Below are 17324 nucleotides of genomic sequence, written 5' to 3' on the forward strand. Positions count from 1 at the left end.
TTTTTACTTGTATATAAAAAAAAAAAAAAAAAATATATATATATATATATATATATATATATATATATATATATATATATATATATATATATATATATATATTACTTAGTATTAATTTGCTATTACTTAGTAAATCTGAGGAAGGTCTATTGACTGAAACATTGCTTTAAATAAATTTTGTATTGATGCAAGTTCAACCAAAAATGGAAACTGTGTCATTAATCAATTTATTTATTATTTACTAATATTTAGTAAGCCTGAGAAATATTGATTGATTGAAACACTGCTTTAAAATAATGTTGTGTTAATGCAAATGTTAATATTGTGCTGGATCTTTTTTTTTATTATTTGACTTATTTATTATTTACATTGTTTAATTATTTTATTTTACTTATTTATTATTTATTTACATTTTATGAAAAATGGTTTATGTGACATACCAGGTTTAATAGCAATGTAGTAACGATATTTTTGAGGGGGTGAATTATTATTTTAAGCATTTTTTAAAAGTACTTCATCATGCATGTGTATGTGAGAATTTATTTAGCATGTATTGCTAAAGGTCAGACTCCATCATTTTTTTTTTATGTGACGAGTATGTGTGTGTGTGTTTGTTTGCCTCGTTCACATTCCACTGTGTGAATCACAATCGCTCTTTTTTTATGACAGACAACCAAAGGAGGAGTGCAGGCTCTTACATGTGTAAGGTCAACTTTCTCTCTGTCTTCACCCCCCACCAGCTCATTCCTGTCTCAGTCTCTGCCCATCTCAGTCTGTACTTAAGAGATTTCTGAGGTACAGCTAATGGTTTGCTGTTGCTTTTTACAGTCTACAGCAGCCACAATCACACAGCAATAACAGCACTAGAGACAACGAGGGAATGTCTGACATCCTAAAAGAAGACATTCAGAATGGAATAAGAACATGCAGAATGACATGAAACAGAGAGAGAGAGAGAGAGAGAGAGAGAGTGAGTGAGCAGAAGAAAGAGGTATAAGAGATGTAATAATAAGTGGTATAAGAACTGAGCATGAGCCTGTCAAAACCTAGCTTTTAAAGGGGTCATATAATGCTGTATTTTTTTGTTGTATTTTTTAATATAATTATTCATACCAAATAAATCAACAGCTTCATTCATTCATTCATTCATTTCAGCCAAACATTGCTATTTGAACTATTGTGTACCCCTTTACAATTTGGTTATAGTTTGGTAGGATGTAGGAAAGTGCTTTATTATGTAATTTGCATATTGATTCATTCTGTAATTTTGTTTTATTTGTTTTATTTTTTACATATTTTTGAAATAATTAATCACTATTATGTTCTTAAAGGTTGAAATTATTGAAAAAAAAAATTAGGTTGTATTTTTGTTTTTTATAAATCACACTAAATTTACAAAAATTTATATATTATTTTATTTTATTTTTTATTTTATCCAATCCAAACATCACTATTATGCATGTTCCTAAACCTCTGTGTGTAATTACTCACACATGCATGTTGGCTCGTTTATAACTCCTTTATAACACCCCAGTGATCAGCAACAACATCCTGGCACTCAGCTCTGCACGGTAAAGTACCAATCACATTCTTCTTCATAAAATGTAAATCTACTTTTATTTAGTTTTTATTTGAACCTTTTCCTAAATGGAGATTATATTTAGCGACCTTCTGGGGACATTTTCAGCCAAAATGTCTACAAAGTCGTGCCCGCTTTTGCCCAAAACGTAGGAGGATGGCATAAAACATCTCGCCAGACCTCAAGAAAACACAAACTGAATACATGCAGAATAGTTGTAGCCAACACGAGTCGTAGCACGTAATGCTGCCATGTACTGTATGTGTTTGTGAGTGAATGAGAGCTGCTGGGTATACGAAGGCCTTAGGTACTTCATTTCCTGTGTAAATGCATGGAATGGGTAAAGATTCCTGTTAACCAGCTGTGCTAGTTTGATGCCAGCGGACAGACTGAGAGATCTGACCAAACCTAAAGGCCTCCTTCTTGCAATGCTGCACTGCAGCTCCAGGACTCAGAGTGTAGTCTGCTATAGATCTGTCAAACAGCCTCTCATGGCACTCTGTATACAGTAAAAAAATACTGTGTTAAACTGTCAGAAACTCTGATAAATATATATATATACTGTATAGGAATGATGAAATCAATAAATTGCACTGAGAATTAGCATTTCCAGTGGCAATTTTTTTTAATCATAGTGTGTGCAATTGCAATTAGATTTTTTTTTCAAACTCTAATTGCATTTATTCTGATAAAAATGGCAGTCATGATTTTAAATGTGTTTAAAAACAAAATATTCATATTTCTCAATTAGCTAGTAATTCACTCAAAATATTCTCTATTTTTCAACTCATATAATGTGGGGAAAACACTCAATTTGAGTCTTTTGTTGTCCATCCTCAAGCTACTCTTCACCACAACGGTAACACTACAAAACCAACATAACAGAAACCTTTGTAAATTCTAACATAACAACATTTAAGTACTAACTTATGTCCCTCTATATTAATATTGTGTAAAAACACACAAAATAACACTTAATTTCTACATTTATTTTCCTTGTTTTCTGATGCAAAGCATGCTGGGAACTAGAAAACGCAATCATTTTAAATTCACCTTACTACAACAAAATTTTGAGTTTACAGAACTTATTTAAATAAAGGTCAATGAACTTTCATTATTATTTCAGTGGAATTAACTAATTTCATTTGATTAATTTCACTGTTCAGTTTTACAGTGTGCAATGTTTGCACAATTGGGCAAAAAAAAAAGTAATATATGTACGTATATATATGTCACATACCTGGACTCATTTAGTGTGTTTTTGCCCCTGTGACCCAGTTTCTGTCTTCCGTGTTTGGTTCGATTAGTTCCCAGGTGTGTCTATTCTATTCCTCATGTGTTCCATGTCCCTGTTAATTTAGTGATTCCATCCACCTGTGTTTCCCCATTATCCTTTGTACATAAGCCTTGTCCTTTCAGTTCTGTGTTGTCGGGTCTACTCACTAACTACTTACGTGTGCGTCATATGTTGGATATATTAAAAACCTTATTTTGTTTATCCTCAGCTCCGTGTTCCTTCCGGCAGCATAAACCGTGACTATATATATATATATATATATATATATATATATATATATATTAACAAATTAATATTTAATATTATTCAAACAAATTAATATTTTAATTTTCAAATGTTAACCATAAAGCTTATATTAAACAGCCCTACTATAATGTTTATTTAGCATATTTTTATATATATATAATTAAATATACTTATAAAATTGGTTATTATTAATAAAATAAATTGACTTGAAAATGTTTTTGGCCCTGTTTGCTGTACCCTGGGTTACGTTCCCACATTATAATTAGTCTAGGGGAATTGTGGAATACATAACAAAATGAAAGGATGTCCTGGTGGAGCCTCTCATCCCAGTCCCAGCCCTAAACAACACTGCCAACCACTAAAGGATCCACTATAATTTGATTTATTACAGGAATAAAGCAAAAAAAGGCTTCAGGAGGGGGCATTGCCAACATTACAAACAAAACCATATATCACTCAGTTTTAAATCTAACTTACCTACACAGAAAAAAAACAAGAATACTTCCTTAACTACCTAACTTTATTACCCCAAAACAGGAGAAAAAAAAAAGAGTTAAAAAAAAAATAATAATAAATTTGCACCCTCCTCCCTACAAATTATAAAGTAGACGATTTAACCAATATTGAACGAAGGACTATAAAAGCCTCAGCAACATCGAGTTGAGTTTTAACAATCTTGGGAGCAAAGCAACTGTACAGTAAAGCCGAGTTCAGACTGCACGATTTTCTAAGTAGTCGGGTGGTATGTGAATGAGAATTAATTTTTATAAATGCATTTTAATTCCTTATTTAAGCTCATATATAGATCTATACTGCATTACCAATACTCAATGTCAGTGGTCATACCAATGGAGTTTTATTGAAAAGAATACAAGACTTCTGTGCCTCTTACTTCAGAACCAATTAAACCGCGCTCGTGTGTCAATGGTAATCACCTAATCTCTGTCCAGCCCCACATCGGACACACACACTCTTTCTTAAATCATATAAAATGTCCTGTATACTGGTCAGGGGAAATGAAATGTTTATTCCTTCATCCCCCGAGGCAGGAGTGTGTGTGTGTGTGATGGATATATTTGTCCATCCCTTCTCTCTGTCACTCATTTATTAGTAAAATTAAGTTCTGAAAGGTTCGATAGGTGATTATAGACTGGTATAGATAAAGTGTGTGTGTGCCTGTGTGTGTGTGTGTACATGCATAGAATACTGTGAGCCTTAAATCACATGGTTTAAAGGGAAATCTGCTGATTTGTGCACACACACACACACACACACACACACACACACACACCAGAATCATCATTTTACCCTCCAACGGTCACCAAAGGTCAGGAGAGTAACTGATAAACCACACAGAAAGAGATGATCATTATAAAATACAGTAATGGCCTCCAGATCTATTTTTCTAAACTTTACAGTGCGCTCTTAAGCTGCCCTGATTTTATAAAGTGTGTGTGTTTCTGTGTGTGTTGCAGAGAGAGACAGAGACAAGATTATGTTGATTTAGGGTCATAATGACGAAGGCAAATATTTGTTCTGTCTGTATGAAAAGAGCTGAATGAAGTCTTACACTGCAGGCATCACAGGGATCTAGGACGAGAGATAATGAGGAAAGAAGTCATCAGAAAGAGGGAAATAAGAGAAGAGATATTCCATAAGACAGAGAGGGATCAAAAGTATTTTAGGATCAATTAATATGGGGTGAATCCCCCTAGTGGCCCATCATGTAACTGCATTTGCCAATCATTAGGTTTTACACTGAATCCCTGCTAGGTATTTTCCTATTTGCAGAGAAAATGTTTGCTATGTGAGTTCATGAATATTCAAAAATGCCTCTTGAATACTTCCATGCATGACAGGAACAGAAACCAGCTGTAGATATTAGTAAAGCAGTGTTACTGCACACTACACAGTGAGTTTTAAACACAAGTATTCTACAGTATTATCACATGACTGCATTTGCATTTTCAAGTCAGCAAGTGGCATTCAATTATCATCTCATGAATAAATAATCACTTGTTTTGTATATGAGCTGCAATCCACTGTAAAATGTCTTAACTTAGGGCAGACTAAACAAAAATGACAGTAGATATTACTTCCAATTCAGGCATCAAACTGAAAAAAGGAAGGTAAAGTCTAGTGCATTGCACTGTGGGACACAGAACCCAATGCAGTGTGATTGTAATACTTGTATAGACGCTACTGCACATATTGGCTAACTAAAAGATTGTATGAGTTGAACGCACATTACCATCACTACAAAGAAATTCAGGATTTTTTTTAAGCCCCGAGTTTCCGTGTTGAGTGCATCAATAAGAAAACATGTCGGATAGAATAGATGTTTTGATGATTTTTTATTTTCTTTCTAAATAAAAGGTTTAATGTTTTTGTCACTTGTTTAAGTGTTTTTATATATTTAAAAATATATTTTATATATAGTTTTTATTCATGTTTTTATGCATTTAATTTGATTAAGTTTTTAGTTATTTCAAGTTAAACTCAAAAACATTAGAATATTGCTTTCACAAAAAGTTGACATTTTTATGTACATTATTTTATTTCCATTAACATTTATTTTATTTCAAGTAACTGAAAATGTTTTTGTTTTTTTGTGGTTTGCATGAACAAAGTTACATAGTAATGTACTTTACAGTTACGAATACTAATGATTCAATTAACAGCACCATAATATGACTTCCCAACTCGAAATACAGAATTCTTGAGCGCACCAATATTTTGATTCTGTGCACATACTGCATACTACTGTCCTTCAAAAGCATGCATTTGCAGTTGTCTCAATGTTGTTTCTTTATTGTGTGTTTGTGCTGAGAGTCTAGCGTGACTGGTTTTCACGAAGCTCCGCCTCTACCGCGTCACACTTCCCAGCATGCCTCACTGTGGCTGTTGTTAAAGGATCTAGTAAATGGACATATAGACGTTTAAAGCATGTGAAGATCTCTAAATGAGAGACTGCACTCATGCCGGTCCTACCATTCTCTCATCTTTCCTGCGAACAGTGTTAAACGTTTTATTATCTGGTGCCTGAGCACTTAAAAAGCTGTTATGTGTGACCCGAAACAAGGAGTTTATAGTGGAGAACGTCTATCTGATCTGGCCCTTAAACTGGGCTTTAAAACTTCCAGTTTAGACCAAACATGTGCTCTGTAATTCAGCTACAATAAAATCAAGAATACCAGTGACGTACAGAGTTTGGATGGACGTTGGTCTGTATATCTGATCTATTTATTCTGAGTGTGAGAGAATTACGATCCAATTAAACTTCAGCACGTACACACTTAATTTGGGGGTTGTTAAAAAAAAAAATTTGGAAGAAGTCTCTTATGTTCATCAAAGCTGCATTTATGTGCTCAAAAATACAGTTAAAACGGTAATATTGTGAATTATTATTAACATTTCATATAACTGTTTTCTATTGTAATATATTGTAAAATGTTATTTATTCCTGTGATGTAAAGCTGTATTTTCAGCATCATTCCTCTTGTCTTCAGTGTCACATGATCTTCAGAAATCATTCTAATATACTGATTTGCTGCGCAAGAAACATTTCCGATGATTATTAATGTTGAAAACAGTCGTGCTGCTTCATATTTTTGTGAAAAAGTGCATTTTTTCATTATTAGAAAGTTACATAAATCTTTCCTAACATTATAGATGTGTCTATTTTTGTTACTTTTTATCAGTATAATGCATTCTTGCTGAATAAAAGTATTCATTTTCTTCAAAAGAAAAAGAAAATCTTTTGAACAATAGTTAAACTCATCCTGCACCACTAAATGAGTACCGGTGCAAAAACTCCCATAGACTTACATTACACATGAAAAGCCCACTTTTTTTCTTTTCTTTTTTTTTCCAGAGAATGTACACTGTGTGTGTTTAACATGGAATTTCACAGCATACAAGTTATCCTATGATCCTCTCTCACGCTCAAGTGAAAGCAAATTTGAGCATGTTTAGTACAAACACACACACACAGGCCTATGTGCAAACACACACGTATCTGTATCTGTGCACAGGTAAACTTTACATTCATAAGCACATAATTCATCTGTTTCTTAGATCTAACTGTAGTATAAAATGTGGAAGTGTGCACTTTGGTGATAATGTTAGTTATTTTATTTCTAATTATGTCTCTGTCTCTTTCAGACACGCTTATTTTTGTCCATACTGGAACTCATACTGTTAAATGCTAGTTTGTGTTTCTTAGTCTACTAAGAAAAACATTAAATTGCTATGTGACACACACACACACACACCCATAGAGCCAAGAAAACTCACAAAAAAAATAATAATATCACAATTGTTTTTCCCAGACCACACTGGATGTCTCCTCCTTAGATTTTTCCAGAAATCGCACATGTGCCTCATCTGGTTTCAGATCTCAACATGTCTCAAATTCAGAAACATCAAAGTTACTTAACCCTGATAATGTCAGACTGAGATAAAATAATAACCCAAAAAATCTATCTATCTATCTATATATATATATATATATATATATATATATATATATATATATATATATATATATATATATATATATATTATGGATTGTTTAAGGCTAGTATGATATAGTGAGAACATGAAGGAGGAGAAAAATATGTTTCCCAATAATAAGTCTAAATAAGATGATATTTAAATGCTTAGTTTCATGATCAAATCTGTAATGCAATGCAATACAATAACGATTAAGCCTTATGATCATATTTGAGACTCACATTTGAGCATGATTCTGTACTGTATCAGATATGATACAGTAGAGTTTAAAGGGTTAAATGACACAAAACCGAGAACAACACTTGTTTGCAAGGCTTCTATATTTATTTCTCCTCAGAAATGTTAGGAGAAACAAAGTTGGTTTGTAACTGACACATAATGAAAGAGCGACTTTGATCACATTCTCCATCTAAAAATATAAGGGGTCTTCTCTGAGTCGAATGCACATGCACATATGAATCTGTGAACACCCATCTGGGCCACGTTCAGACGCTGCACTCGCTCTGTTTATAACATAACAGTATGATTACGATAATCATAAGCCTCATTATGCTGTGATATCACATTACTGTGAGGTTTGCAGTTTATACTTGCATGTTCGCACTGACTTTATTCATAGACCTGATATTGAGTACAACATTACATGTCTGCAGTGCATGTGTGTGTTTGTGTGTGTTGGTTATTCTAGTGCTGTTAAGACAGAGTAAATCATGTGTGTGCTATTCTGGTGGTGTTATGAGAGAGCAGCTTGGTGATTATTGCTGCACACGCAACCACACTTTGGTTTTGAGCACCACACTTAGAAATTATGCCTATGGGTGTATGTTCATGTGTGTGTGTGTGTGTGTGTGTGTGTGTGTGTGATTGCAGCATGGGCACATCTATATGTGTATCTCTGTCAGGGTATAGCATGTGTGTTTTTGGAGTGAAAGTGTGTGTTATTGGGAAATTTGTGTTTCAGCACATGCTGTCTCTTTCTCTCTCTCTCTCTCTCTCTCTCTCTCTCTCTCTCTCTCTCAAACACTAGAAACCAATGTTAAAGGGTGGAGACCCTGCTGTCTAATCTAGTGCTTTACTTTCTTCTGCTTTCACTTTTTTGTACCTTTTTATATCTTTTTCTCACTGTTTTCATTTTTATTAGCGGTGCTTGCTAAAGTAAACATAAATATTAAAATTGCACGTCTCAGGGTTCGTGCTGTGAATGACATCTCAAGTATTTTTCGTCTGGTGAATTATGAATTTGGTCAGCAAGAAAACCACTGAGCAAATGTGTCAATTGCCATTTTGATTTCAGGTCATTTGAATGGTTTGTGTAGATCTGATTATGTTTTTTTTTACATTATTATTATTGAGAATCATTTATAAATGTGTTGTCAACAAAAGAGAAAGTTGAAGGTTTCCCTGCAGTTTTACACCAGAATAAAAGCTCTGTGGTTTAATGTTTGACAGCAAGGCATACATTTTAGGAAGTGTACTATTGTTTTGTAAAATAAAATTGTTAATATTTATTTTTTTCTTTAACTTTATAATAGTGGTATTAAAAATATATTTTGTTTTGTATATATTGTTAATTTTTTATTAAAATTAAATTAAATAAAATTAAATAATTTGTTTATAACTTCATAAAATATTTAAATTATAATTATTATAATTTATTATAAATTAATTGTATTATTAATATTATTATTATCATTATTATTAATGATACATTTCTTTATTAATATAATAAACTAAATAGGTCTTGGTCTAGGGTGAAGTTTTTCCTCATATCCTGCATAATAAAATCAACCTTAAATCAGTAAAAAAAAACACTGAGAAATAAAATGTTGGTGTTGATAGCAGCTCTAATTATTTGAGAAATGTTTCATATTGAGACTTATAATTGGTTTTGGGTTTGTATTAAACTTTTGATTGCTGACTGGTATTTTGGCAAATCTTGGCACAGTTTGAGACACCTTTGAGATCTCTTATGAATTTTTTTTTTCTCGGTAGAAACATGTGAGAAGCAGGATTACTTCAGCAAGAGTCTTTATTTTATCTCATTGCTGTCTTGAAGAAATCATTTATCTAACACAAACACTGTCAGTTAATGATCTTGACACTCATCTCCAACACTGATATCTACAAACTCTTGAAAGAGGCTTTTTGTAGTCTTTAGATTAATGAGATCATTCCAGCTCCTTGTAAACTATGCTGTGTGTTTTAATCAAATCATTTACCTGCTGCTACCGAACCACTGATTGATCTATTAGTGCTCAGTTTAATAAGAAAGGTAGGAAAGCATCTGCCAGACCAGTTCATGTCATTTACTGAGGCAAGCTATTATTAGTTTGCACAGACAAACACCACTAACAATTCATTCCTTCTCTCTCTTGCTATATTTACACCGCCTTTTTTTGTGTTGCATATATTGCATTTTTACACTACATTTTTGTATGCATTTAAGATTTCAGAACACTTAAAATGGTCAAATTTATCATTGGTTGATTGAATTTAGATGATTACGAAGCTTGAAGTCATTTGAGGCTGGTTTTTGCTGAGTATGGATCATTATTTGGTCATTTGTGGAAAAGACTTTCATTCGTTTGTGAGTTTATAATGAGTTATTTCATGTTTTTCTCTGCTTCAGATGCCGCTCTGCGATTGGCTCAGGGCGTGGCATGGCAGATTTAGGGGCGTGCCCTGCATAATGATGGTGTGTGAGCTTGTGGAGCGTTTGATCTGGTCTGGCCGGGTTATTTGTGTAGTGTTGGGAGCATTTGGTTTGGACTGTAATTACAGCTTTGGGCCAGCATGAGCATAATCAAAGCAGTCTGGGTGGTACACACTCACACACACACAAGCTAGGCTGTAATTTTAGCACAATATTGAATATAACCCTGACTGAAACACAGGAGGACACTAAAGTGTAAAGCACACAATTGAGAGACTCCAAGAAAGTGTCCTGGACAATAGGGTGAGTGTATCTGCTTTCGAAGTGTGTGTAGCCTGAGGCACGTTCTGTAGATGAGCTAGAGGTTGATCTTATGCCCAGAATAAAATAACAGTTACTAGTCTACACCACTTTGCAGAATATTACAGTCAGTGGCAATATAAGGCAGGACACATATCACTCTATGGAAGCTTGTTTCCACTACTAAGTTAAAAAAATTTTTAAAAAATCAGAGTATCGAGATTGCATCGAGTATCAAGTATCGAGTATCGAGTATCGAGTATCGCAATTCTGACTTTGTTTCTCAGAATTCTGAGTTTAATTCTCACAATGCTGTTTTTTCCATAGACAGACAATACAATATAAAAAGGTAATTTTGATAATTTTTGGTAATTTTTTAATCTCTATATTTAACTTTTTTCTTTGATGTATAGAAAGTTCAAACGAACAGCACTTATTCGAAATCTTTTGTAACCGTATAAATGTCCTCACTGTCACTTTTGATCAATTTAATTTGATCTTTGCTGAATAAATGCTCTCTGACCGGGAATAAAAACAAATCTTACTGACCCCAATTACTACTGTACACTTTTCAGTATGCAGTAAGCAGCATGGCAGTATTCCAGTCACGTTTGAGCCTGGAAGAAGCCGTCCCATGACCTTTGAACTATGGGGAAATGGCTCGTGTGAGATGATGGATTAGTTCATAAAGAGGATTAGCAGGACAAATTAGCCACATTTGTGGACATGGTCTTAACATTCTCAGATATAAGAATAACAGTGTATCAGAGAAGGTTACACAGATGTTTGAATACAAAAGCAACACTTCTGCCACAGTAATGACAGATTGTTCAAAAACACAGAAAAACAGCCAAAACAGTTCACACATGCTTTATTTCAGTAATGTAATCTGTATTTCTTTGTTTTATACACATGCACACTGCACAGTCTCCTGCTTTTGATAAAACGGAGATTGAGGTTCGATTGAATGGAATTTTTGGGATTTTATGTTAATATACAACCAGCATATAGTTAAAATAGAAATAGTTTATAATAATATAAGTCTTTACTATCACTTCTTAGCAATTTAACACATCCTTGCTGAATTAAAGTATTAGTTTCTATCAAAAAGAAAAAAGAAAGAAAGAAAAAAAGCACTGACCCCAATCTTTTGAACAATACTGTATTATTACAAAATTATTCTGTTTTAAATAAATGCTGTTTTGTTTGAATTTTTTATTCATCAAAAATCCAGAAAAATTATCACAGGTTCAGAAAATAAATAAAATTAAAAAGGAAGCAGCACAACTGTTTGCAAAATTGAAAATAAATCAGTATATTAATGATTTCTGAAGATCATGTGACACTGAAGACTGGAGTAATGATGCTGAAAATACAGCTGCACATCACAGGAATAAATTATATTTTAAAGTATATTAAAACAGAAAATCATTATTTAAAAATGCAATAATATTTAACAATATTACAGTTTTTTTCAGTTTTTTTGATCCGTTCCCTTAAAAATATTTATAGCCTCAATATGAGGTATTTTAGGAGTTTAAGAATCTTAAAATATATACGTATGTGTGTGTAGTGTATATATAGTGTATATATATATGTAGTATATGTAGTGTATATATATATATATATAGATATATATATATATATATATATATATATATATATATACCGATCAGCTATCCGATTTTCATGTGTCTGGATTAATGTGAACCACGTGGAGCTTCAATCTTACTGTATCCCGGTGTGTGGCCTCATCCCTGTCTGCTTAGTGTGTTTTCATGATCTATTGGTGACATACACAACCAAACAAATGATGCAGACTTCGAGTCATCAAAGAATATCAAGCGATGGATGGAGGGGAAAACACACTCTTGCTGACGGGCAGCAGAGAGTGTGTGGTACAGGAGAAATACGCTTGCGTTTACAGGGCGGGACGTGTGCTGGTCTGGATGTGGGTGTGTGGCCCATATTTAGATCCGAATCTGTATCTTTACAGTGACTTATGTAAGCTCTAAATTCACGCTGCTAAATATCCAATGGCAAATTGTCAGGTTTAAGTGGTGGTTACGCATCCAAAGTGCACATAATTAGAGGAAATGCTTTGCGTGGTAAGTTTTCAGACTTGTTTTTCCTCTGAACAAGCCATACAGAAACTCTGAATGCTTGATAATGTTTGCTGTTTTTCTTCATGGTTAAATTATTTAGCACAGAGCACATTTCAGAGCTTTGCAGGTAGCAATCAGGAATTTAGTTGTTTTGAAGGTTTTTCACAAGGTTAAGTAAGTTTAGTTCTCTTCATTTGAGTTTAGCACCTCTTTTTTAGGTTAAAGCCCTACTCTAGAAGTGAGTGTCAGAAAAGGTGTAGAATCTGAAACTGAAACAGACATCCAATCTCTTTAGAAGAGCGATGAATCAGCCCCAAAAGTAATTAGGTTCAGTTTTGATTTCAGGTTAACTTCTAAATTTGAAGAAACAATACTATATTAGATGTGGAATCAGAAGTTGCTTCATTTATATGCTGCACTTGTCCAACAATTTAATGTTTTTTTAAAATAGGGAAGACCAGGATAGTTGTCACTTTTTATTCCAGTGAATATTTGTCAGTTGTCAGAATATTTTAGTAGTTTATGCAATAGCTGAATATTTACACTATGTTGCAAATCATCATCAATTTGTAAAAATACTTTTTTTTTCAATTGTAGCTCTATAGAAGACAATATTCAGCTTAAATGAGTTCAGTGTTGCAAAGCAGCTCTACAGAAGACAATGATATTCACTATTCACTTCCAGCTTTTCTCAGTTTAGTCAAATCAATCATATTTTCTGTATATTAATTGTCTATTAAACTGGGTGTAAACACACTATTAAGTATTTTTAATGGAAGACCACCCACCAAATAGGCCATGATAGATAGATAGATAGATAGATAGATAGATATCCTTCCAGTTAATTTATTGCATTATTTACACATTGCACCAGTATTTTACATTTCTTCCACTGTGTGCAGGATGAACGTCTAAACTTGTAATATTAATCTGGAAATCCAGAACATGCATCTGAGTGGAAAGGGTTAAAAATATGTATTGTAATTGACTGACATATGCAAATAGATAAAGTGTAATAAAATAAAAATTTAACATTTGTTTTGCTTGTTTGTGTCTTTTCAAGCAATTCTGGAATGCCAAACATGAACAGTTTGAAACCTAGATCAAGACAGTCCAGAGTTAATCCTGTCTTAAAATTGACCCTGGGTTAACATCTTGAAGTGTGAAAAGCCCATTGTTAGCCTAACCTTGGCAGGGTCTGAGGTGCCCCGGTGTGCCCTCCCACAAGGGGCGTTATGTACGGAGGCCGTGAAACTCGACACCCGGCGCTCGCCACAGCTGCTCTCCAAACTGCTATTTAAAAAAGGAAAAAGGATGAAACTTCCACTGCTGACTCGTCAAACCCCCCAAGCACCAAACATCCAGGAGCCGCTGTAGCTGTTGCCAACCCGGCATAAATGCCTACAGCACCCGGGCAGGACCGGACAGAATCGCCCGCGGATTATTCCCGTCGCTCCAAGGAAGGGATTTATGGTGGTTCCGCACAACGGTTTATCCGATGCATGAGACGACGGCTCGCGCTCTCGGGCAGCGACGCGGTCACGCAGATTAACGGATCAGGATTTTGACTGCCGGGACAAATGAATACAAATGAATTTAGCGACCCGAAGGAGAGTCCGCAGAACCTCTCGTCTGGTGGCAAAGTAAGTTTCAGTTTTACCTCATATGAGGTACCAACAGTCGCGCAGGTCGGCTACCTCCGTTCCCCGGTGACACCGGGCACAAAGAGCGCTTGGTGGCTGGATGTTTGCGCAGGGCGCGCGGGTTTGTGTGTGTTTGTTGGTGCCGGGTGAATGGGCGCTTGTTCGCGCGCTGCTCTACCTGTGTAGCTTGGCCAGCGTTCAGAACTGAACAGAAACAGATCTTTAACTGAAAGGGTCCAGGTGTACCAGCAGAGATGCGCTCGAGCCAGCTCTTTACCATCATTACGCGCAGGCAGCATAGGTTTCTGGAGAGGTCCAAGAACTCCAAGGTCAGTTTACATACAAACCTTATGTGCACAGACATAGAGCAAATGGTCTTGACTGTGAATAAGGTCTTTGGGTTCATTTATTTATTTATTTATTTGTCAACAAGGATGGCAATGGTCCCCACTCTTATGAACGATTCCGGTTCCTATATGGTTCCATTTCTTGTTAATGCATTTGAGAAATAAATTAAATTACTATTTAATAACATTATTTCAGATTTATAATAGCCTACATGTCTCGCTTTTTAATGATTGTTTTCATTTGAGTGTTGGCATGCATTCCAATATTTATTTTTAACCAACCTGTTGACATTTGATTTATTAATGAATTTTAAAATATCAGTTATTTAAACAGAATTTGCATTTGTTTGTTTATCTACATGTTGTCTTTAGCCTCTTACAATCGGTCCTTGTTCAACAGTGATTTGCAATTCATTCTTGCAGTGGCCGCTTCCATAGATTCAAGTGTTTTTTATTCACTTAAAAGAACCGACTCGCATGGTTCGTTGAATCGGACTACACTGGTCGCGTTGTGATTCAGTACCGGTGTAGCGGCAGAGTGCAAGAACCGTTAATACCGTGAACATCATTCGGTTCCGGTGTTCTTTTAGGCACTTGAGACACGCACTCTAGGTTCTTGGCTGTTGAGTATTCGAGGTGCGCTCGTGGAAACTCCAAGGAATTCTTGGACGTTTTTTTGGACGCCTCTGTTCATATAGCCTCAATTTTCGTGTTTGTGTGTGTGTGTTTGTATTTGCAACTGAGCATCACCATGCAAACCGCACAGACTTCCGTTCCTCAAACCCACAACCGCGGCGCGGATGCCAGTGGCGCGAGTGGATGCATCTCGAATAAATGAATGAATTAAATTGTAAAAAAAAAAAAAAATTAATGAATGTTATGAAATGTAAACAGGGAGGCGGGGACAGGGTTGTCCCCTTGTCCCATGCGCCAGTGGTAAATAATATCATAAACTAAGATTCATGGAAGGTCCCTGAAACCTGTGCCTGCACTTAAAAAAGTTCAAAGTGAGTTTTCTCTGACTTTGTTCTTTGCATGTTTGTTCATGTCAGTTAAAAAAAATAAATTATATATATATATATATATATATATATATATATATATATATATATATATATATATATATATATATATATATATATATATATATATATATATATATATATATATATAACCGAATTCATTGCACGAATCTGATGCAGGAAAGCTAGACAATATCTCTTAAGATGGATGAATAAAAAACGAAAGTCACTCTTGGACATGAAGCGCTTGAACAGCTTTTAGGAAACTTGAATGTGAAACAGAAATTGTAGTGTGGGGATGCTGTTCAATTATACACATCATATCATATTCATTTTCCATAAAACCTAATTATATTAAGCAAATGTACTATCCTTCCGCTAAAAGATCTAGTCCCTGAGGTGTAAACTGAAGTGCGCAGTGATACACAGTACTGTCAACAGCTGTTTCGTGTCATAGCTTTTTATTTTAGCATTGCTGAAATTAACCGATCAACTATCAGTTTCATAGTTATTTTTATGTGTGTGCTGCATCATGTGCGGTCTTGTCTGCACTCTCTACCGCTGTTCGTTTGTTTTTGACGGCCCTTATACTTCCTGTCAGCGGCCTGTAGCCGGATCCCTTGCGCTTCCGCCTTTGACCGCCAGGGTGCGCCCTACATTGCGCCAACTCACGCCCTGACAGGGATATAATCATTTAGGAGCATCTATGTGAGAGATATGTACTTGTCTACTTCATAATATGCTTAAATACTCCAATATTTGAACACAAACTTGTATTTTGGCTCTAAGTGTTTGAGTGAAATGGAGAGAGAGGGTATTGTGGAGCAGGGGTCAGGTTCTTCCTCATCAATGTCCATTACTGTGTGTCAAACAGAAGGAATTTTCCACTACTCTATTACTGAAGTAAGAGAAAGAAAGAGAAGGGTTGTTGTATGCAAGGATGGGGCTTTTTAGTCGTCTGTGTACATAGTGTGTGTTAGTGTGTGTGAGTTTACACATTTGTGTGTACATGTGGTTGCTACCATTGAGAAAATTCCACTCACTAAATAACTGTGTAGGCCTGGAAGAGGGAAACCTGAGAGCTTAATGTACTATTGACACCACAAATACACTTTTACTTGAATTGCATTGACTATAATCTTATATTATGTAAACTAATTATAATGAGTATTTATTTTATTTGATTGTTTTTCAAATTGGAATGGAAGTTTAGTCTGAATTGACTCATTTCTGCGGTCAAGTTTGAATGGGAGTTTGTTCCCGGCATGGAATAAATGAGTGAAAAAGGTAATTGCAACGTTTTACCTCACAGGTTTCTACTTTTCCTCAAAATTGCACGATATAAACTGACAGTTTATACTTTTTTATTTCCAAATTGGATGAAAAAAGGTCAGAATTTTAATATAAATTCAGAATTGTGAGAATTAAAAGTCAGAAATAGTTAAATCATTTTTTAAATTATTTTAAGTAAGTTTTTTATTACTAAGTTAGTCCCACAGACATACACTAGTTTTCTTCTCTTCTAAATCTGCTTGCAAAGTGTTTATGTGTCTCAAGAGATACTTGACACATACATTAGTCATTTTCTGCACGTTCAGCTGTGAAACACACACACAC

At 34.7% G+C, this 17324-nt stretch overlaps 1 protein-coding gene across 1 annotated transcript in view; it reads left to right on the forward strand.

The window, feature by feature from the left end:
• The first annotated feature begins 13949 nt into the window (after positions 1–13949).
• The window catches only part of LOC127941289 (collagen alpha-1(XXVII) chain A), a 56259-nt gene continuing 52884 nt past the window's right edge, over positions 13950–17324 (forward strand). Inside the window, exon 1 of the mRNA XM_052536209.1 lies at positions 13950–14338. Coding sequence (XP_052392169.1) covers positions 14286–14338 — 53 coding nt within the window. The 5' untranslated portion in view covers positions 13950–14285. The remainder of the gene's footprint in view (positions 14339–17324) is intronic.

The sequence above is a fragment of the Carassius gibelio genome, chromosome A21 (genome assembly GCF_023724105.1).
Source record: "Carassius gibelio isolate Cgi1373 ecotype wild population from Czech Republic chromosome A21, carGib1.2-hapl.c, whole genome shotgun sequence".
NCBI lineage: Eukaryota > Metazoa > Chordata > Actinopteri > Cypriniformes > Cyprinidae > Carassius > Carassius gibelio.